This window comes from Numida meleagris, chromosome 4, assembly GCF_002078875.1.
Source record: "Numida meleagris isolate 19003 breed g44 Domestic line chromosome 4, NumMel1.0, whole genome shotgun sequence".
NCBI classification, from domain to species: domain Eukaryota; kingdom Metazoa; phylum Chordata; class Aves; order Galliformes; family Numididae; genus Numida; species Numida meleagris.
The window spans coordinates 36,098,018-36,120,409 of NC_034412.1; the positions used below are offsets into that span (position 1 = coordinate 36,098,018).

Consider the following 22,392-nt stretch of genomic DNA (forward strand, 5'->3'; position numbering starts at 1 on the left):
GAAGAAGGAACAGAATTTTATCCATGTCCCACTGCAGCTAGAGCATCTCAATGACACACTGAGCCAAGGGCCTTCATTAGATCAGTTCTACAGCATTCAAAAGACACACTTCCTTGACAGTGGGCATCAATCCTCTTGAAGGCAGCTGCAGTCTATAAAGGTTATGACTCGAGTCTTCTTCTATTTTCACTCTAATAATTGACATGTGTAGTTAGGTGGAGGCATTCTGCATAGAGATTATAGCTTCTGTCTGAGGATGCACAAGAACTGAGCGAGGGGTACAAATGCTGCAGAAGAAGTCACTGATGAGCAAATTGCTTTGCAAGAAAAAAATCTATGCAAATGGAATCTGCTGGAGACTCTCCAGACTAAAATCCAATGGGCTGATAAATTATGTTCAACATACTATACGTAGAGGCTGACTACACAGCTCAAAAGGAGAAATACTATTCTTCTAGCAGGGCAATCTAGTTGGTCTCTCATTTCTTGTTAGCGCTTTCTGCCCAAAGCGCTGATCTGTCCAAGAGAGTACCTCATTGTATTTAGCACTCATGGGAGCGCTAACTCAATTACATGTCATTTGCAAGGCCCTCTGCTCTGCTTTCAACCAAATGATGTTTCAAAATATGTTTCAAACTAACATACCGGGCTCCAAGGAAGAGAATGAGAAGCTACTTACGGCTCAAGGACATTCAGCATTGCTTTTTTATCAAAGCAGTGGAATGGCAGAATAGATGATCAGGAGAAGTATGACGATATCAAGATTTGCCAGCTCAGGGCTCCTAGAGACCACTTAAATATGAGGTCTTCCAAATTACCTTAAGTATATTGAAATTGTGTAAGCAGCGGTTCAGAAAAGGTCAGCTAGCAATCCTGATCTTCTCTAAAGCTGCTTTGCATTTACGGAACTACAGTCAAACAAAATGAGACGCAGCACTGGAGAAAGACCAGACCTGTTAGTGTCACCTCAGAATATTACAGTGTCCTAGGCCAAGAGGAATGGAGGAATTTGGCAAACTGCCGTAGTACCTATAGGAGCACAGCCCCAGGCAGTCAAAGACCCACCTGCTAAACAAGACTGCAATATCTAAGACCACGTTCTCCTTTCTGGGTAAAAATCCAAATAACAGCAGAATATGTAAACTCCTGGGGGAGCAGGAGAAGAGAAAAGGAACAGAATGGGAAGAGCAAGGCAAAATTTGTTGCTGATAGGAAATAATTCTTTGCACTATGGAAATTTCTTCTCTCTACCAAGGAACAGAAACAGAGAAAAAGAGAAATGCCACCAGAATGGCCTTTATATTTGTTTAAGAAAATTAAAAAAAACAAACAAATGAAACAAATAATCAGAGATGACTGAACTAATGTCATCAATTCCCATTTTAGATAGCTCTCACAGGAAGGTTCATGAGCTAAGACTTCAGCCCAGAGTAATGGTGCAATCAGGAAAGCAAAAGACACATCAGTCTAACTGTCCCTGAATACAGAAGTTTGTGTAGATATTAAAACAAAACTGTAAGCACAGAACTGGTCCAGTCCAGTCACATTCACGTCTTCTTTTAAGCTGTACTGGGCTGAGTACCCAGAAAAATAAAAGCAATTTGTTGTACTGTATTTTAAACAACTGAATTATAGTCTACAACACTTTATCTTCCTAAACTGTAAGTATTTCTGCAATATATGAAATAAGGTGCATATGATTTTAAGACATCCATGAATTTTGTGGTATTAAGACCACCATCATGCCTTTTCAGCAACTGCTGATGTATCAGTGGCAAAGACTAGTACAAGCTTTTACTTGCCCAGGTTTTAATTAGTTGTACTATTGTCCTTTTTCAGTTTTATGTTAAATTAAAGGTCCATACAGAAACGTATGAAAATGCTAATCGAGAGAGGCACTTCAAGGAGATCTTGATGACATCAGGGGTATCTGCTCTAATAGCAACATTATGGAATTTGCAGTATTCGTAAGGTAAGGATATGGCTGAATAATTGCCAGTCCTGTCCGCTTACATAATCTAATTGAAATTTTACATTCTGGCATAAACTGAATCCTAAAATAGGCAGCATGGCCTTCTCTTTGGAACTTGCTACACAAATACATCAATTATGACATGAGTCTTCAAGCCAGCCAGCTCAGGCAATGACAAGTGCTGCAACATTTCAAGTTACTTGTGTTACCTTTAAGGAACGCAGTACTTTTCAAAAGGCAAACATAAACTAAGTAATCAGTTTATCCATTATCTACTAATATTTTGTACGTAGCTGATGATTTACAATTTTGTTGCACCATTAATGGAGTCAGCTAAGAAAACATCAATGTAGAATCTAAGTGTTTTGGACAGTCACCAAAATCCCACGGCAGCATTACTTTCCAAAATAAAGACTTGACTCGTCACACAACAGTGACATCAGACATGACTTAACCTAGGAGAAACCACAGCTTCTCACTGCTTAACACAGACAGTCCCAAATGCAATATGCCTATTCTCTCTCCTTCTGCCTTTGTATATTAAAGTTCTTCTTTGCAAGTAACTAGGGGAACATAAAAAGAATGGTAGAAGTGGGGCACAAGTGATGACACACAACGTCAGAAGATGAAGAGATGTGCTTTCCACAGTAATGCACTTCCTGAACACAGAGAAGTTGGGGAGAAAGGCTGGGAATGAAGTATGCCTTACAATTACTGTTTCCACACAGAACTCCTTCGAGATCAATAGTGTAAGAATCACATTCATTTTGATGGGTTCCATTTATTTTCGAATGTTATGAAAAGAAACTGCTGCACATAACATAGGCACAGTAACAGCTTCACTTGAGTACAGCAGGCATGGTAATTTGGATCACAGTGAAAGCTATTTTTTATTTAAAAAGAAAACAAGCCTTAGAAGTGGGTGGAAGGGCATCAGAATTTAAAGAGATGTGCTGTATAAAGTCTATCGCTGAAACTTTTAAAATAGGAAAAGCAAATACTGTGCAAATTAAGACATGAATGTGGTTACAAAGAATTTGTGGACTGAGGGAACAAAACGTTCTGGCAAAGCACTGAAACAGCAAAGGGCAACTTAAAGCATACAGGCAATCCTACTGAAATAAGAGGGGGGGAGCTTTAAACATAATGATATGCCCATGCTTGAATATTCTTCTAGTATAAGGTTTTACATTAAAAATAATCAGCTAATTCTCTTTACAAGCAAGCAGTAACCCCTTCAAAGTTGAACAGAATTTCAGAGAACCCTTTTAAATTGCTTGTGAATGTAAAAGCATCTCCTACCTTAAAGTAGGACCCAAAGAATGTAATCTGGTAAAGATTTCTATGTTTGTTTTTATTTTTAGATCAGCAATCTGTGATTTTTGTTATGCTTTATTTCATGTAACATGCATCTTAAAACTTTTGTGACAAGTAACGGCATAAAATAAAAAATAAAAATAGAAAAATACAGCTGAAAGATCTCAGATCACTTATACTGGCATTTCTCTACCTCTCTGAATCTGAAGACCCCCTAAGCCTTTCTAAATGAAAACTCAGAAGCTATTTTGAGCACTATCACCACAGTTCTTTTACGGCCATCTCAAAATCAGATCCAACTTTGAACATCTGTATATTTTTCCCCCCTTTGCTTCTCTGCAGCTCACTACTTGTTCAGCTTGAATTTCTTGTAACTGTTTCTCACTTCGTATAATTCACTACTGCCTAATACCTGACCAACCATATCTAATTGGAAGTTATCTAACCATCTTTTAAAAAAACTTCCAGTGATGGAGATGCTGCAATCTCTCCAGTCAGTTGGACGTTTAACCACCTCAAGTTCTGAAAGGTTTTCCTAATGACAATGTAAAACCTACTGTAATATAAACCTGTTATTTTTTGTCCCAGTCATCATGAATCACCAACAGATTATTCCTCTTTCCCCCCTTCAACAAACTTTGTAATGCAGTAAAGGCTTACTAATGACTCTCCTTAGTTTTCTTGACGGGCTCCACAGCCTCACTCTCTTTCACCCATCCTCCCTAGACATGTTTTCCAAACCGCCAGTCAGTTCTGCTGCTCTCCTCTGAAGTCCTTCTAATCGTCCATGCTCTTTAGCAAGACTAAAAAGAGCAGCCCTTTCTTTGGGGCTCTTTTACTCCTTATACGTCCCGGTCAAACGACCAACATTTGAGCAACAGCGTGGTGTTATTAACTCCTGTTTCTTTCCTACAAGACTGTTCACTAGCTAGTCATTCTTGATGGAGTACTCTTGCAATTGTCTGTTGAATAGCTTCCCATTTCTTCTGGACCTCTTCCGTCTGTGACCCTTGTCTTTTGACTGCAACCTACTCTCTACAAACTGTATTCCAGTCATCTGATACCAGCTTCACAGACTGTAAAAGTACTGCATTGCACAATTAGAAATAATATTAAGAGTCATGATTATATACACACCTACAAAGATTCAATTTTAAAATTAGGAATAGTTAATAAGCACCAATTTTGTACCATCTTCCATCTCAGACATACCAGTTAAATTTCTGCTCTGAGATAGCACCGGAAAACACAACTCTGGCTCTGAAGGGAGGGCAAGCACGCATCCAGGACAGACACTTGGAAAAGGGGCTTAAATTGCCCAGAAATGAAACCCAACCAGCTCCCTATGGTTTTCCACGGAACTAGAGATGTACATACTCAAACTAACCAAGAAGAGGAGGGGCAATAACCATTGGCAAGGAAAAATAAATGTTCATTTAAACCATCAATATTCAATAAGAATAAATGCCAAATTCTAAAAACCTAGATATCTTTCTACTGCTTCCTTTTTAGCCACAAGGCCTGTCAGAGAAGAAAATTAGATTGTTTTGACATAATATGGTCTCGACAAATCTGTGTTGGCTGTTAGAATTGGCATATACAATTTGTGATGTCAAAAGATTTATATCGACGAAAAGGTAAGGCCAATAATTGAAGTTCTGATGGGCCTAAGAAGAGAGTGTCATAATAAAGAAATCACTCAAAGGAACTTGGTTCAGCACAGCAAGCAGTTAAAAAAATGCAGCTATTACTTAGCCAACTTGCTAAAAGAGAATTACTTTTACTTCAAATTTATGGACACTCTATGGAGGAAAGCATGAGCTAAATGTATAAAACAATATAAATCTCAGGAGAAAAGAAATTCTTTTCCTTTTAACATTGCTCTACTTGTGTAGTAAACTTGGTGACTGGCAGTACATTTTCAGCCAAATATGCACACATACAAAATTACAGATACATCTCACTCCCCCAGTGACTTTATAACATGTTGCTAGGTAACAGTGCATACAAGTCAGGTTTCAAGACCTTTAGTAAGTCACCATAAAATAGCGGCACAGGTCTTTTGCATGAATAATGTACATTTATATCCTTTTTCTAATGCCAATAGATCAGACACTGAAAACATGAATGTCTGCCAAACTGAAAACAATTCCCCATCAACTGCTACACGAAAAACAGCACATCAAAATGTTGTATGTTTTTTCAGCATTCAGGCTTTCCCCTCCTCTCTCCTGCTTTCTGCTCTCACTCTTGCTACATGCAGCCTTGATGTGCACTACCATCCACAGATCAGGGCAGGTGACGCGGAGTCACTCAGTGTAAAACAATACAAATTTAATAGACATCAGAAGGACAACATAGGGGACAACTGTCAAACACCAGAAATGGATTTCATAGGGTCCAAATTTGAAACTCAACTAAAAAAAACATACAGGCTCATCCTTGCTCTTTTTTTATCATAATAATATACCAACACTTTTCTTTCTTTCTTTCCTTTTTTCCTTTTTTTTTTTTTTTAAAGGAAAGGTTTATGTGGCTTCTTCCAAACCACTCAAGACACTATTTGCACTAACCCACTGTACTTCCTACTTGTCCTCAGTCCTTTCTTTTTTCTTTCTGTGCCTGGCTGCATGAAGCCTCAAGCTTGATTTCTGCTGTTTCTCCACTCTATTCTATTCCCCTCAGCATTATTATCCCAGAGATCTGGGCAGATGAGGATAACAAACCTTTCTACCACAACAAAATGCTGCTGTTTCACCTTGACAGGGGAATGAGAATAGAGCTAATTTCCTAATGCATCTGACAAAAATTTTTACTAGAATGCAACTTAGATTCAATTTAAAGGAAAAAGGTGACCACTTATTCCTACTGAAAAGGGTATTTTCTATCTCCAAGTCTAGAACTTGCAGCATGGACTGACATCTCCTTGTCAAACAGAAGTTTCTTCAGTGACATTTTTCCTGATTTCTCTTTAAAAATTAAAGGCCAATTAAAATAAAACATTTAATATGTAGACCAACTCCATCAACAACAGGATGTCTATAATTCTGAATTCAGTCAAATCAATAAGAAAGCACATAAAGTATAATAGATTTTTCCTAAACACATTCTCCTCTTCAGACTCTCAAATACAAATATCATTCTCATAGCAATAAACTGACAGTGGAAAAAACACAACCAAAGAAAAAGAACTGTTCCGCATTTGACATGGATTTCAATTAGAATAGCAAAAAAAAAAATTAAAAACTGATCACGAATCTCTAGGACTACCTTTTTTATGTTAATAATCAAAAAATTCAGTAACATTCATACTTCACAAGCAGTGACTATTTTGATATCTTATGCTACTCTGAAAGAAAGGTCACCATTCACAGACTGTTCCTATTTAACAGATGGGTAAGGCAGAGAAGAAGTTAAGAGCTGAATTTTCTAACACGCTGGGTGCTTGTGGCCCTCAGTGATTTTAAACCAGAACTACGAGTAGTTAGCATACCTGAAAAACACACCAAATGAGATTTGCTGAGATAACTGTCAGTGAACATCAAAGCCTGGAAAAGAAGTTCTCATTCCCAGTTCCAGGTTTCAATAAACAGAAAATCCCTCTCTTTTTCTCTTCTCCCACTTCTTCCCCTCTTCCCTCCATCATGCACTTCTCTTCTTATCCAAAGAAACAAGAAATTACAAGTTAAGTTGCAACGCTTTGCTCCCTGAAATTCAATGACTTAGCAAACCCAAGGGAAAGGGTCTCTTAGCCCACAGAAGGAGCAGCTGCTGCTGCTGCTCAATTACCTGACAGCTTCATAAGAAAATCTGATGCCATCTTGACAGAGATGTCTTGGCTGAATAGTGCTGATGCTGTACTGGCCACAAAGTCAGAGTCTTTCAGCTTTGTGTTGTTGGGGGCTCTGTCAACAGTGCTAAGAGCAAAAGGTGCAGCTGAGATGCCATTGTCATCTTTGGGCTCTTCTTTCACTAGTAAAGGTGGAATACCTCCACTAGCCTGCCCAGCCACATCAGATGTTTTAGATACAGATGCTGATCCCATAAGGTCAGGTCCAACTCCTTCCCTCTGTGGTCCCGGGCAGGAGTCACTATTTAGCTGTGGTGACCCCTTCACCTCAGTTTCTGGTATTTCCTCCTTCACTTTGGATTCTGTCCTGAGGAAATGCTGATGGCAACGCATATGGAGTTTCAGGCTGAAGTGGCGGGAGGAGGTAAAAGGGCATAGCTGGCATTGAAAGGTCTCACCCCTGTCTTGGTGCTGATGAACCTGGTTCAAGAGGTGAAAGATAAAAGCATGTGTTAAGCAGAGTAGTTTACTAGCATTATAGAAATCTCAGCTCCATACTCCTCACTGTTTTAAAACAAGAATATTTAGCTAATGAGCGAACTCTGCATTCTGAGCACTTGGAAAGAGGTCAGATACTAAGAACAGTAGGATTCTTTTGCAAGTAAGAAACACCTGTTTTTGTATCATGGAAATGATGAAGCCTGCTTTGGGTGAAACAGATCCCGATGACTTGTCAGTATTTAACTTTCAAAATATAACTAGCAACTTCCTTGATTAAAAACAAAACTAAACAAAGAAACTCCAGAAGAACCTATTTATTACATGTACTGCTAAGCATGGTCATTCTGTGTAACTTATAAATAAAAACTGTTCAGAGTAACCCAGCAAACCATCCATCTGCACAGCAACATCCACTATCAATTTATGTATCGTTCGGGTAAAAAAAAAAACAACACTTGGCAATACCTAGGCACCACTGAACTAACTGCAAATTAATTCTACTAGAAAATAAACTGCTCTGTTATGATAAAATACAAACAGGAGAGATGGTGTTTGTCAGTTAACTCTATCAATCCATTAAACCAGATAATCCCACCGTCCTCATATTCTGACTGCAGGCTCTGCCTCATGTAGTCACGTAAGAGCACGCGGTCTCTACAATGCCCAGAATCCTCAGGCCTCATCTCGATACCTTGTTAAACAGAACTTTATCCGTCTATCTGCAATGGTTTATGTATTATCTATGAGGGCTGCTCCAAAAGTAATGCCTCCTATTACTATTAATTACATTGTCCCATGACATCAGAGGCAGATATTGGTCGTATGGTAGTAGAGGCTGAAGCTCCCTGACAATACTTCGTTACATTTTTTTGCTGTGTGACAGATGGCAGCAGAGGGGCAGCTTGACAAAAAGGCATCCAGCATGGAATGCTGGAAATATGATGCAAAGGTGTCACTAAATTCCTCCATACAGCGAAAATGGCACCCATTGACATTCAGTGATGCTTGGTGAATGTTTATGGAGACCAAACAGTGGATGCGAGCACACTAGGGTGGCGAGTGGTGCATTTCAGTTGTGGCGACACTGACAGTGGATCGTCGTTATTGGTGCAGATCTTTACAAGTGTGGCATGCAGGCTCTTGTTCGTTGCAGGTGAAAATGCATAGCTAATCATGGTGACTACATTAAAAATAGCCTTTTGTAGCTGAGAATTTGCTGTATCAAGTAGCGTTGTTGTGTTCTTTCTATCTGTTGTAGTTTTCAAGGAAATAAATAGCAGGCACTACTTTTGGAGCATCCCTCATATTTAAACAGATACACTCATTAATATGAACTACGTATAAACAATTGTACAGTACACGATTTCTGATTAGCACAGTACTAATGAAAGGAATAACTGAGCTCAGCGTAACAGCGATTGATGCATGGAAAAGTTTTCTCCATAGCTTCAGAAATAAATTTTAAACCTTCACAGCAGTGCTCAAGGCTACTCCCTCTAGGAAGACCGGCAAATACAGGTATTTGTCCCTTACCAACAGATGACACGTTATCAGGACAAATTGGCACCAGACTGAGTTCCACACCAGACTGAGCTCCATTCACTTTCACCCGTGACTTGAGATGGCTGGAAACATTTCAATGAGACAGAAGTTTTGCTGGAAAATGGCTATTTGCTGAATGCAAAATATTTCACCTGAAACACGGAAGGCTTCAATGAACCCTTAGCAAATCAGACATCATTCCCTACCTTGCTGGGTGGCACTCTATTCTAAACTCTCCGGGCTTGGCTCAAGGCAGACATGCCAGAGAATCAAAGCTTGCTGCTGAAGTCTAGGAGTCTACAAGCCCTAAGAACTTGAGCTCCAATCAAAACTCAGCTTTCTGAGGGAGCCTGGAAGGCCTAGCTCTAGTTAAGGCTTTCAGTGTTTTCTAGTTTCCCACAGTGCTGAGACCAATATCCTGAGAGTCCTGGTGCAGGCTGTGGGCGTAGCTGTAGTATTTTCCAAATACAACTTTGTCAAAATTCTGATTGGAAGAAGTTTCCCACAGTAAAAGATTTTGCCAGATTAATTCTTTATATAGTAAGAGGAATTCAGTCACAAGATGACATCTAGCATTCCTAGCTCTACACACAGCGGACTTGAACACAGGTCTCCAAAAATGTGAAGTTGGGAGACCTTCTTTTAGTCTTCTTGGCATTCAGTGAAAGCATATTTCACTAGTGCTCTGTAAATTTGCATTCAGTGGTCCCTCAAGGGCTCTGGAGATTAGGTGTTAAACAAACAGCTAGAGAGAATTTCTTTTGGTCTGTCTCTTTATAGAATGACATTCTCACTATTGTCTGTAAATGTCATGCTTACACAAAGTAATTCTGGAATCTTGAAATTGCACCTGACAACAAAAAAATTAAAACTGTCTTAGGTCAGCATTAGCTTTTACAGCAATAAACTTGCAGAACAACAGCAGCACAATAATTTCTAAACATTAATAAATTACAATGGAAATGCCAACCAGATTGACCGTCCACACTACTGGAAACTGGATGGTCTGTAAGCACAGCAGTATTTAAGCAATTTCCTTCACGAAGAGCACCAAGATGTACTAATGGTAGGAAGCACTCTCACCATGGCAACTTTCTCTCTTACACCCACCGAGATCTTGTGTGCCAGAGTTTGTCTCCAGGATCTCCACCAATCAACATTTCCCTGCCTACATAGTTAACCACCTCTTTTGGAGGCCCTGTATCAGAACCATCAATATGATGCCATCATGAGGCTGTCACTGCTGCAGCTGGTGGAAAAGTCTGTGTGGGAGCCACCTTCTCTTCCCAGGTGCCTGGCATGACACCTTGCAATATCTCTTGAGAATCAATGAGCATGGGGAGACTTATTCATCTGAACTGGATTTCTCTCCTGTCCAAAGACAATAGCAGCGTCACCGACAAACTTCTCCTGTAGTGAAGTATTTTATAGCTTGTAGCCAAGGAATGACAGAATTCAAAACCAAAGATTTTTGAGCTTTTGGAGCAGGTCCAGAGGAGGGCCACGAAGATGATCAGAGGCCTGGAGCACCTCCCTTATGAGGACAGGCTGAGACAGCTGGGGCCCTTCAGCTTGGAGAAGAGAAGGCTCCGGGGGGACCTTATAGTAACCTTCCAGTACCTGAAGGGGGCCTATAGGAAAGATGGGGAGGAACTTTTTATAAGGGCAGGCAGCAACAGGACAAGGGGAAATGGTTTTAAACTGGAAAAGGGTAAATTTAGACTAGATATTAGGAAGCAATTCTTTGCTGTGAGGGGGGTGAGACGCTGCAACAGGTTGCCCAGCAAGGTTGTGGATGTCCAATCCCTAGAAGCATTCAAGGCCAGGCTGGATAGGGCTGTGAGCAACCTGGTCTAGAGAGAGGTGTCCCTGCCTACAGCAGGGTGGTTGGAACTAGATGATCTTAAAGGTCCCTTACAACTCAAACCATTCTATGATTTAGAATGTTGAAGAGTTTTAGACCTTAAAAGCGAACAAACAAAAAGACAAAACATATGAAACAATAAAAGTCACAGTATTTAACCCTCAATGTCCTGGGTACACACTCATTATAGAATTTTTTTTTTTTTAATTTCAATATGAAATAATATTTATTTTAAAATAAGAACATTATTAGAAATAGAAACTAAGAAGTAAGTTCCTTTGAAGAAAATCTACCCTTTATTTTCTCATTCAAAAGCAGCTAAAAGAGCCAAGAATTGCCATCCTGTGCTAGGATAAGAGTCAAGGCAGCAACCACTTGTTGCAGAATAAGTACGAAACCGTGTAGAGCTAGCTACACAGAAAGACAATCACTGGAGAGATCCAGGCCACACAGCCCAACAGGCTGCCTTCTCCCTCCAGCAAATGGCTCTTATACTACGCTAATGTTACCCAAGCCACCAGATATCCTTTTTAGCCTCAACTAGGCTACTGCTAGTGGTGGCAGCGCTACTGCAATGGGAGATGGATAACTTCTGACATGGATAATCACTGCATCCTGAGCCAACTCCTGCCCCATGATGACAGCAAGAACTACAGGCAAGAGGACATGAGGGCAGCTGAAAAGTTTTCATCTGAGTCCCAATGTCAAAACATTGATGGACTTCTACCTTCTGAGTTTACTTCATTTAACTGCGTAATTAACTTACACACTTAACTGTGTAATATTCTCCTTGACTGTGCAAAGTATATCTTTATTATAACCTTGCAGTCTTCCTAGTCTCAAACGATATTTTGTGTTTCTACAGCTTTTATTGTGTGTACTTGATGTAAGGCCTACACAGTTCTTACAAACTTTAGACGTAGTTTGGAAATTTGGGTACAAGTTGGTTAAAGAAAATCTTGTTTGTTTCTTTAATTTCTCTTGCTGCCTTTTCAGTCTCACATGTTAAGAATGATAAAAAAGAGCCACCTCTATTTCTCTTCCCTACCACATGCATTATTTTGACCACATCTTCTTTTTAGACCGGCTAGTCCCATTCTTTTCAGTTTCTTTCTTCAAAGGGAGAAGAAAGTTCTTGCCATCCCACTAATCATTTCACTGCCATCTTTTAAAATCCTTTCTAACACTAATATATCTTTTTGATACACTATGTGCATCAGAAATGAGTATCAAAAGTGGCAGCACACCATACATTTATAATTGCATTGTAATATTTTCAGTGTCATTTCTGTTCTATTCTACGCATATTTGAATATCTAACATACTTTTTAAACAATTGCTGCATATGCCAAGAAAAGGCTTTCACTGAGCAGTCTGCAATGATATCCAGCTATTTTTTCTGAGTAGTTACAGTTCACTATATTAAAGACAGTCAAGTGCATGATTAGTTTAAGACTGCTGTTTCCAAGGTGCACTACCTTGTATTTGTCAACAATAACTTCATTTGCCCTTGCATTTGTCTGCCAGCTAGTTCTTTTCATTCCCTTTCAAGTTTTGCCTTTTCTAATCTTGATTCACGTATATAAGGTTCTATCATTTACAATTCTCTTACTCCACAGCCATCATTTTGTACAGATTGCATTTGTTAAAATATGCACAATTCCACTTTTAGTAATGGAACACCCCTCTGTTAGCCTTTTTTCATGCTTTACATTGCTAGTTTCTTCCTACCCTTTGTTTTACCATCTCTTGGTAAGTTTCTAATTTGCCACAATACATCGCATTGCTTAATTTATTTGGCAGCGTCTCAGTGAGAAGCTTTGCCAAAGGCTTTTGTAAAGGCCAAATAAATCTCAGCTGATTCTCAAGTCCATGATTTTCTTGACACGCTGAAAACATCTTAGTGGAAGAGTACATGATTTTCTTTTACAGAAGCCACGTGTCCTTATCATATCACATCATTCATATCATTGTATATTTTGTTACATTTTTTGTCAACATACTAATATTTCTGGTATCATAAGCAGTTCGTTAAATCAACTTTTCATCCTTAAAAGCAACATCTTGGCCAATTTACCAGCCAGTTAAAGTGATGTGATCCCACCTGAAAAACAGGTAGTAGGGGTGAGGGACACAGCAACACAGGCTACTCCTGAGATTTTTTAGCACCCATCAGGTAGATCTTTCTCTTGTCTCCTTCCTTAAATTTGGGGTAATGCTACTGCACAGACTCTCTCTTCTACTTATGAAGCACAGAAGGTAAGGTTTGGCATTCATCTTTCTTTTGCAGGACTCGAGGTTTTTTTGCTTTTTGTTTTGTTGGTTTTTTTTTCTCCCATACTTGGAATAAGAAGATATATTTTCCTATGAATATTAATCCCTAAGCAAAATTAGGATGTTGAGCGAGGGAGCACAAATGTTTGCTTCTGGCTACTCACTCTTACTTTCTGACTATACCTCCTATAGGCTTTCTTTTTCTCACTTACTTTGTTCGATACAAACTAACATTTTCATGAGGGATATCTGTTTAAGCAACCACTATAGCCAACACCAACTACAACCTGGCCATTTACCCATACTTGTCTCCCCACCTATTTTTTTTTTTATTTGTTTGTTGTAGGTTGGTTGGTTCTTTATCAAACCCTGTAGCAAAATGCCTTCTACTAAGCCTGCATTCAGGTAAGCTTGATAGGTCTATATTTTGCATCAATCAAATGCTCCCTACCATTTCATTTCTGATAGGCTCCTTCATTTTCCAAATATTGCATTTTCAAAAGTTCATTTAAAAGACACTAGTTTTGGTACGATCCTTCACCTCAGGATACATACACTATTTATAAAGTACTTTCTTTTTGAAACTGTTTCCTTGCTTTGCTTAAAAAAAAAAGAAGGAAAAAAGCCTTTCTGCAAGACTGGACTACATATTAAATACATATATATAAATATACATATATAACATGTATAAAATTATTTTATCTGTAAGATTTTAAGACAGCAATGCATTTCATGTCTTATTCTTGCACTGTATGCAAAAAGTGACAAGATTAAAAGGCAAGTATTTTAAGTAACTTGGTATATATCCTGGTCTCAGGGCACAGACTTCTGTTGCTGAAAAGCTGTGCAAGTTTGTATTACCTCCCCTCGCCTGAGGTGAGGTAATGGAATCAAAGCAGCCTCCTGTGGCTCTTTAAGGTTAGCTTAAACAAAACTAAACAGAAAACTCTCACATAAAATACAGCCAGTCTCCTCCTCAATATGGTGAAGATGCTTTAAAGTAACCTGTTCTGTCTTTCACTAAAATGGATTATGAATATTCCTTCTGTTTTCTGAACTTCTCTAAGAAAGAAAAAGAGAAAAACAAGTCAGAAAGGCGGGAGGGGAAGGGTAGTAAGGACCTGTTTATATTCTTCAGTCTTTCCTAATTCCCACTATTGTGAAATCAAGAGCCCCTCTAATCAGCAGGTTGATTATAATCTTCTGAATATGTCAGAAGTATTAATCTTAGATCACACTGCATAGTCCTTCACAAGAAACAGAAGCAGGAAGACACTGTTTTCAAGCATCTCACAATCTGCCTGCCACTGCATTTGCCTTTTCTGTTAAGCTTAATCTTCCATTTCTTCATTTTCTGTCATAACATCACGCTTCAGCACATGTTCACAACACCAAACTTTTTTTCCACTGCTAGAAGAGCTGGCTCAACCATTTCTGCATTATGTCTATATAGCAGCACAAGGAACATTTATAGGTATTATTTTTGGCCATATGCTCCTCTTCCTTGTTCCCCTTTCCAAGTACTCAGGCTAATATCCTGTTGCTTTCTTGGAACGTATCTGTATGATCTCACAGCCTAACCTTCCACCAATTGCTGGAGGAAGATATGTACATGATCCAGAGATACTAATTGGCCAAAATCTGACTGATGCTTGTGGTATTGCTCTGAGGTAAATTTAATTCCTACTTCACCCCAAGTAAAAACAGAAAGGCCTGAAAACACCTTGCTAAATTACACCACCCCGTTCTGTTGCCTTCTGCAGCTTCAGAATTAGCATTTAAGTTATTTTTTCACTCAAAAAGAAAGTAACATGCTCAAATTGAGTACACGTTTAGATAAATGGAGAGGAAGACTCATAGACAATCCTTACTGCCTGCCAGGATAGGACACCTCTCTCAGATGCCCGTTCATTTTTTCTGTCTTCACTTTCAGTATTCCTTGGGCCGCAGGAAACCACACTATGATACCAGAATCAACTCCTGAGATGCTACCCCTCAGATTCCTAGGAAAAAGGGCCAAAATTTGTGGTTATGCAAGTACTATAATTTGTCTCCAAAACAGACTAATAAAATTCTGTACTATGTCTATTTTAGGACTTTTCTAAGGTGCCTATCACTGTGGAATTTAAATACCATATAACAATTATAGATAAAACTACATGCCTTAAAAGGCAATTCACTCAGTCTCTCTTGTTCACTGCATGGAAACATTCCTTCCGCTTCCCTTCTTGCCTTTCACTTCCTCACCTCCAGTTGTGAGCTGGTCCTGGCAAAGTGCCCTTACTGGAAGAAAGCTTTCATCAACATGGTGGGTAGCACATGTAGATCTGAGTATGGTCAGGGCTGGAATCTATCCAACTCTGGATATCTGGACATTAGCAAATACTACTTTTCTGAAAGAGCAGTCAGGCACTGGAATGGGCTGCCCAGGGAGGTGGTTGAGTCACCATCCCTGGAGGCGTTCAAGAAACATTTAGATATAGCGTTGAGAGACATGGTTTAGTGGGGTTATTGGTGGTAGGTGGATGGTTGGACTGAATGATCTTGTAGGTCTTTTCCAACCTAGCTAATTCTATGATTCTATGATTCTAACTCTATTAAGATTTTCTTCAGCAGGAGACAAGATATCAAAAATGTTAGCAATGTTATATTCTTGGCCAATGGGTTTGGTGTGTTATAACTGCTGGAAAATAACGGATTATTTATATTACGTAGATATTATTCATTAACCTAAATATACACAGAATACGAAGTCCCATATAAACACACACACAAACCATTAATGGAAATTAAACTCTAAACTCTCAAATTCAGGAAAATGCCTGCAAGAACATAGAAAAAAGAGGAGGTACTCCAGCTCAGAGCTATGCTGCCTGAGAGGAAATTAAGACAATACTATCAGATTTGGAAGACTCCAACTGGACAAAACATCTCAACAGGTTTTATCTGTCATCCTGATAAATGGAACATAAAACCTAAAATTAAAAAGCAACATAAAAAAAAGCTTAGCTTGTGATAACATAGTAAAGTAAAAATTTGACTTATAATGACAAACACCATCCTAGCACTGTAATTCTGCAGTCTCACCTGCAGCTGCTGTTGACTCATGGGGAGAAAGAGAGGAGTGGAGAGATAAAGGCAATTCTGCCTTCATGGGATTCCTGCCAGGAAGGAGATAAGACCAGGTAGCTCCCAGAGGATTTGGGGACAATGAAGAGAACTGGAATGTGCAACTGAAGTAGCCAGAACACTACATCCTAAAGCCCAGCTATGCCATACTATTTCTGATGCACAATCATTCAATTTTGAACACTGTTAGCATATATATATATGTGTGTGTGTGCACGCGCGCACGCCTTTAAAGCTCATGTTTACTTACATACAGATTTAAAAGCAGCACATTTTTATGATGAGAAAAGAAAGCTCTTTTATTTTCAGCCTTGGTACCAATTTATACTTTTATCAAAGGGAACTCAAAATATATCTGGTACTGTTGAACAAATGACTAAAATGTCTATGTTTCATTCATCTACTACTATGCAAATATTTCAATTTTACACAAATTCTGACCTGACAGACAATGTTTTTATGAATGGACTACTTGAATGAGGAATGTGTATGAAACCCCTGGAAATTAAGGTAAAATATTATCTTACAAATTCCTGTACTTGTGATTTCTTGTGCATCTATCCATAAGACTGTAACAAGACTAAAAGACCAAATACAGGCCAATTCATTTTATAAAGCAGTTGGCTTCATCTTAAATAAAGCAGTTTTACTAGCAAAGACCTGAGTCCATCATGACCTGCATGATTAGACTGCATTCACTGAGGAGACTTAGAATCTTACCTACACAGTAAGTCTAAAGGAGACTCAAAATCAGCTCAAAATAAGCAATAATCACCACACTAACAAATAATAAATACTACTGTTACATGCTTTTACCAGGAGTTTAAGACAACACGGGTTCAGCTAATGAAGGGGTATATGTTAGGCAGGAAGCAGGAAAGACTGCAAGGGCTTCAAGAGAGCCACTAATCTGCTAGCACAAAGAGACAGGGAAAAGGTCCCAATTTCCTCCAGCATCCTACCTACGACCCCCTATGGAAATCACCATGTGAAAAAGTAAGGGATAGGCCCTCACCCTGTAAATAATAATTGCAAAAAGGTACAAAATGCAGAGATCAAGAATTTCTGCAGGGAGTAACAGGGATGTCTTTCACAAAACAGGGAACAATAACAGGCCTCTACCACAGAAGAGCAAACTTTCAGGTGATGCATGCCTCTGTGCAGACTGTCAACAACTGAAAAGAAAAAACTTCTCTTATTATACTTAGTTCTCATTCTTTCCTGTCTGCTACTTAATAATGCCACCTGAGCCCTCTAGTCAACACCGAGCACCAAGTCCTAAAAAAAAAAAAAAAATTGCAAACACCAAACCTACCTGGAACTGGTAAGGTTCAGCATAATACACTATAATACACTAAGGATGCCTGTGAACAGTGCACCAATTCCCACTAGGAGGAGTAAGCAGTGAGCTTTCAGACTTTGGGAGGATGATTTCAGACCTAGCAAGGACCTGAAATGCAGCACGATCTGCTACTGTGATCAATGGAATCATCTGATTTTATACTTAAGTTAACAGTTACTCAAGCCTAAGCAAGGCAGGACTCCTGTCCAGCCATCTCAGGTGTTGCAACAGCAGCATATAAATGCTGAACCAACATTCCTGTCCCCACCCCTACACTGTGAGACCTGTTCTCCAACACAAACAAAATACAAACTGTAATAAAACATTTCATTGATAGTATAATAGCTCAACTCCTTTAACAAAGTGAACTTTTTACCCCCTCAGCTCCTTCATCCATGGATTAATGAGCCAGGTACCGTTTTTACTTCACCAAGTATGCCCGGCCATATGCAAAGATCAGGTACTTTGTATCTTCCAGTCATGCAGTACTTCTGCTAAATAGACTTGTTTTTCTAAATTTCTTTTACATTTTTATATTTCTCCATATCAACACAAATGTTGATTCACCTTCTTTTGAAGCCTAAACTGTAGGCTCAGTTAAAAACATATCTTAAGTTTAGTAGAAACATTTCAAAATAAAACACTACAGCATAACCTGTTTTTCACCATTTTTGATGCTTCATATCTGGAGTATCTGCAGTTAAAAACCATGGCAAAAATAAAACTAAAACTGCAGAGGTGTAGGCCAAGTTGCTATGCTCACTTAGTGTATTGCAATGGCAGAGAGATATTAGCGTGCATCCTGAAAGCAGCACTACTGCTGCACGGTGTCACATCTCAGCTAACATCCCTGCTTCTGGTGGTTTCAGGTCCAAAACTAAATCCATCACAGAGAACCTGTGCTGCACCAAGTGGACATAGCCCATGGCAATTTTCACATGACATAAAATAGAAAGACAAGCAAAGGAAAACAGTTTATTTCTTTATCTATTTATGGTGTCTTTATTTAAATACATAACTGTAGTACTGACAGTGAACTTTTATTCTTGCAAATGCCACTGAAGTATGTTTGTTGCACGATCATTTTTTGATTGACAAGTCAAACGTTTTGACAGTCAGTAAACACTTCCCTTACCTTCATGTGTGATTTGAGATTGTCCTTGCGCGCACAGCGAAATGGACAGAGTGGACACTGATGACTTTTCAAACCTGTATGAATCACCATGTGCCGTTTCCAGTAACTCTTCCTCTTGATAACCAAACCACAGATTGGACACTGGAAAGGTTTTCCTCCTTCTTCTTCCGAGGCTTAGCAGAAGGGGGAAGAAAAAGAGAGGATCCTTTACAGACACTTGCTGAACGCTTTTCTCTTGTACTCAAGATACCATTTTTCAATGCTAGAATTTCATCTGCAAAGGGACACATCAGTTAAACAACAACACGTACCAGAAATTTCAGTTCCTCCCCCTGCGTGTCCCTTTCCCAGTTAATCTAGTTATTCTCCCTCTAAGAAAGGTCACAATAATTTTTATAAAGGTTAATGTCCCAAACATCCCTTGGCTAATCAGTAGGGGATGCTATTCTGCCTCACCTGGTGCTAATGCTCCTTATAATTTAACAGAACTGAGATGGATGTCTCTCATAATCATCACTCTGTAGCCTCATTTCCTATCAAATGCCAGTTGTAGTTGGGTATGGGAAATACGCTTAATTGTTCAAAAATGATCCATTCCCATATTCAGTGGTTAGCCAGGAGAGCTTGGGGGATATAAAACACAGAGAAATTTACAGCTTAACCAATAAGCTTGTTGGCATTGCATCTCAGATATACTTAAGAGGAGAATTGTTTAACTATGGCCCGAGCAGATGCTGCCGCAACTTCAGCCATCAGGAGTCCTAGGGTCATGGGTTTCCTTCTACTCTGCTAGCTATCAGGGCATTAAATCCACTGCCTTCCTACACATTTTCACTCTGCTTTACTGCTCTATGATAAGGACTTGGTGGCATTTGTCAAGTAAATATGGTTAGTCCACCGAGTGTGGAACCATCTCAAGGTTGATGGAAAGAGAAATTCCTTGCTGCTGACTATACGCAACTAACCATCCATTCTTCCCCTCACCACAGCTTCCTCTGCTTATTACAAAAGCCTAGAATTACCACAGAATTTGAAGCCTTTTTTCCAGACTGTTTTCAAATATCCAGAACTCAACAACGCCTATCCTGTTATCTGGAATTTCTCTCAGAATATTTCACCTCATTTTTATCAGTTATTTCCTACTGATAAGAATATAGCAAGCACCAAATTCCCTTGATGAGGAAATAAGTAGTAAAAACCTCCAGAAAGATTTATCATATCCTCAAAAATAATTCCTTCTATTAAGTAGGAAACAAAGATTATAATTCTACCAATTAGGTATTCATTATCTAAGTGCAAAAAAACAGATACTGTCAAAGCATGTACTTTTGCAATTTCAGAAATTCTACTCGTGAAATTTTCTATCACACTCAACTTATTATCAAAGTGTTCCCTCTCTGAATCTCTAAAGAGCATGCCAAAACCAGTGCTGTCATTACCTGTTTGACTTTTTTTAGCATTTTTACTTACTTCTTCACAAAACACGGGAGAAAGACAATACAAAGAAATACACATTGTTAGCATTTTTTCCTATCATTTATTTTCCTTCTCTCGTTATCTTTTCTCCAGCATCTGGCTACCACAAAAGATTCAGAAAAGAAATGTGTAACAAGCCTTGTATTACTATTTTTCCTGCCCATTAAAAATAAATCTGCAACCAAGATGAACCAACAGCAATTTAGCACTTGGCAAAAGAGCTGGACCAAATGCCTTCTGCTTCCTGAGTGGCGTGAGGAGGGGCTGAGTGGCTGGGTGAGAAGGGAGGCAGGCAGGTCGTGCACGTGTCATTGCTCCCTGAGCAGGCCTCAGGGTGAGGAGCGGAGGCTGGGCATGGTGGCAGGCAGTGGAGTTGCAGTCTGTTGTAAAGATACGGTACTATGTGTGGTTTTTTTGGGAGTGAGTAATGGTAAAGCCAAGTGGTAGCCCACCATTGCTACTAGGTGTCCTGAGTGGCTCGAGTGTGCTAGAGATACCACCTTTGGCAAGCAGCAGCCCACCTCAGCCTTCCTTCAGCTTCTGGGCTTTCAAGGCATATAAATACCTAAAGGCCGGGAGCCAAATGAATGGGGCCAGGCTCTTCACAGCAGTGCCCAGTGACAGAACAAGGGGCGATGGCACAAACTTCAATACGGGAAGCTCCATACAAACATAAGAAAGAGCTTCTTTGAGTGTTAACGAGCGCTGGAACACGCTGCCCAGAAAGGCTGTGGAGTCTCCTACCCTGGAGATATTCAAAACCCACCTGGACGCTTTCCTGTGTAAACTGCTCTAGGAAATCTGTTTTAGCAGGGGAATTGGACTAGATGATTTTCAGAGGTCCCTTCCAGCCCCTAAGATTCTGTAATTCTGTGACTTCACCAATAATAGTGTCAATTAATGGCAAATGGGAATTACGTCGACCCTGTTCAAAGCTCTGCCATGTTAGTTCTTTACTATACTTCATATACCTTAGCAAATGAAAAAAAATGGCATCTTGAGCTTTCCTCCATTTACAGTGACATCTATTTTATGTCACACAGCATCAATTACTTGGAAAAAGCAAGTACAGCGAAGAGAGAATTAGCCAGGAAGAAAATTCGGGAACAAAACTGCAAGCATCGCAGACAAAAAGTTACTACCAAGCAAGTACTCAGTCAATAAAAAGAGTCTGCCACCTATACTCTTTCAGAAATGGCATCAGAATTTTAACAGAGATTACAGACTTCCTTTTAAGTTTCATCCAAAACACGTAAGCATTTAATAAAGTTGGCAATACTAGCAAATTAGCTGCTAACAAAAAGTTAGCCCTCTCTTTACCGTTTCACTCCAATCCATACAAGCAATGGTCAAGCCCACCAAACCTGACCTGCAACATCATCAGTGTGATACTGTTGTTGTAAGCTACAGCTCCAGCTTCTTGCCTGAAATAATTCTGACCAAACAGCTCAAAATCATAGGCAAAAGAGCAGCAGGAATACTCTTAACATATGCCTCTAAATAGCCTCCATCTTCGCTGTTTCTCACATGTCAACATCTAATTAATCTTACAGAATACTGATCTTATAAACAAAGCTACACATTGCTGGTGGGTACGCAAAACAGATTTGTAACAACAAAGTAAAGTCACCAGCACCTTAAGTACTCTAAGCATGAAAGGGGAGCAAAATCTATGCCTACTGGTCAGAGATATTTAACTCTGGGAACAAGCCAAAAACCCCATGTCTCAAGAAACAATCAGACACACAGAAACAGATACAACATTATAAGTGAAATATTGGTTCTTTGCTTTTAGTGCCATAAGGTCATAAATGCAAAAGGAATTGAGATTGTGTGACATTTATTTTTGTGGTAAAAATATACATGCTCTGCTGCCCTACGCAACTTTTACAGACTTTTCCAATCAAAGGTCACTTCTGATCTTTTTGACTAACAGTGACTTTTCTGCAAGCTGCATTCCTCCATGGCCAAAGGAAACAAGGAATTTGGCTTCCCGCAATCAACATCCAGATATGCTAACCAGCAGCTTGCTTTTTGTTTTCAGTTGGTT

General features: G+C 39.3%; 1 protein-coding gene across 2 annotated transcripts in view; it reads right to left on the reverse strand.

Annotated features, from left to right (window-relative positions):
• The window catches only part of ZNF827 (zinc finger protein 827), an 83,664-nt gene that overhangs the window by 55,866 nt on the left and 5,406 nt on the right, over nt 1–22,392 (reverse strand). For both annotated transcript variants that reach the window (XM_021395445.1, XM_021395443.1), the window contains exons 3-4: nt 18,867–19,039; nt 7,079–7,559 (exon numbers count right to left, since the gene is read on the reverse strand). In XM_021395445.1, coding sequence (XP_021251120.1) covers nt 7,079–7,559; nt 18,867–19,039 — 654 coding nt within the window. The remainder of the gene's footprint in view (nt 1–7,078; nt 7,560–18,866; nt 19,040–22,392) is intronic.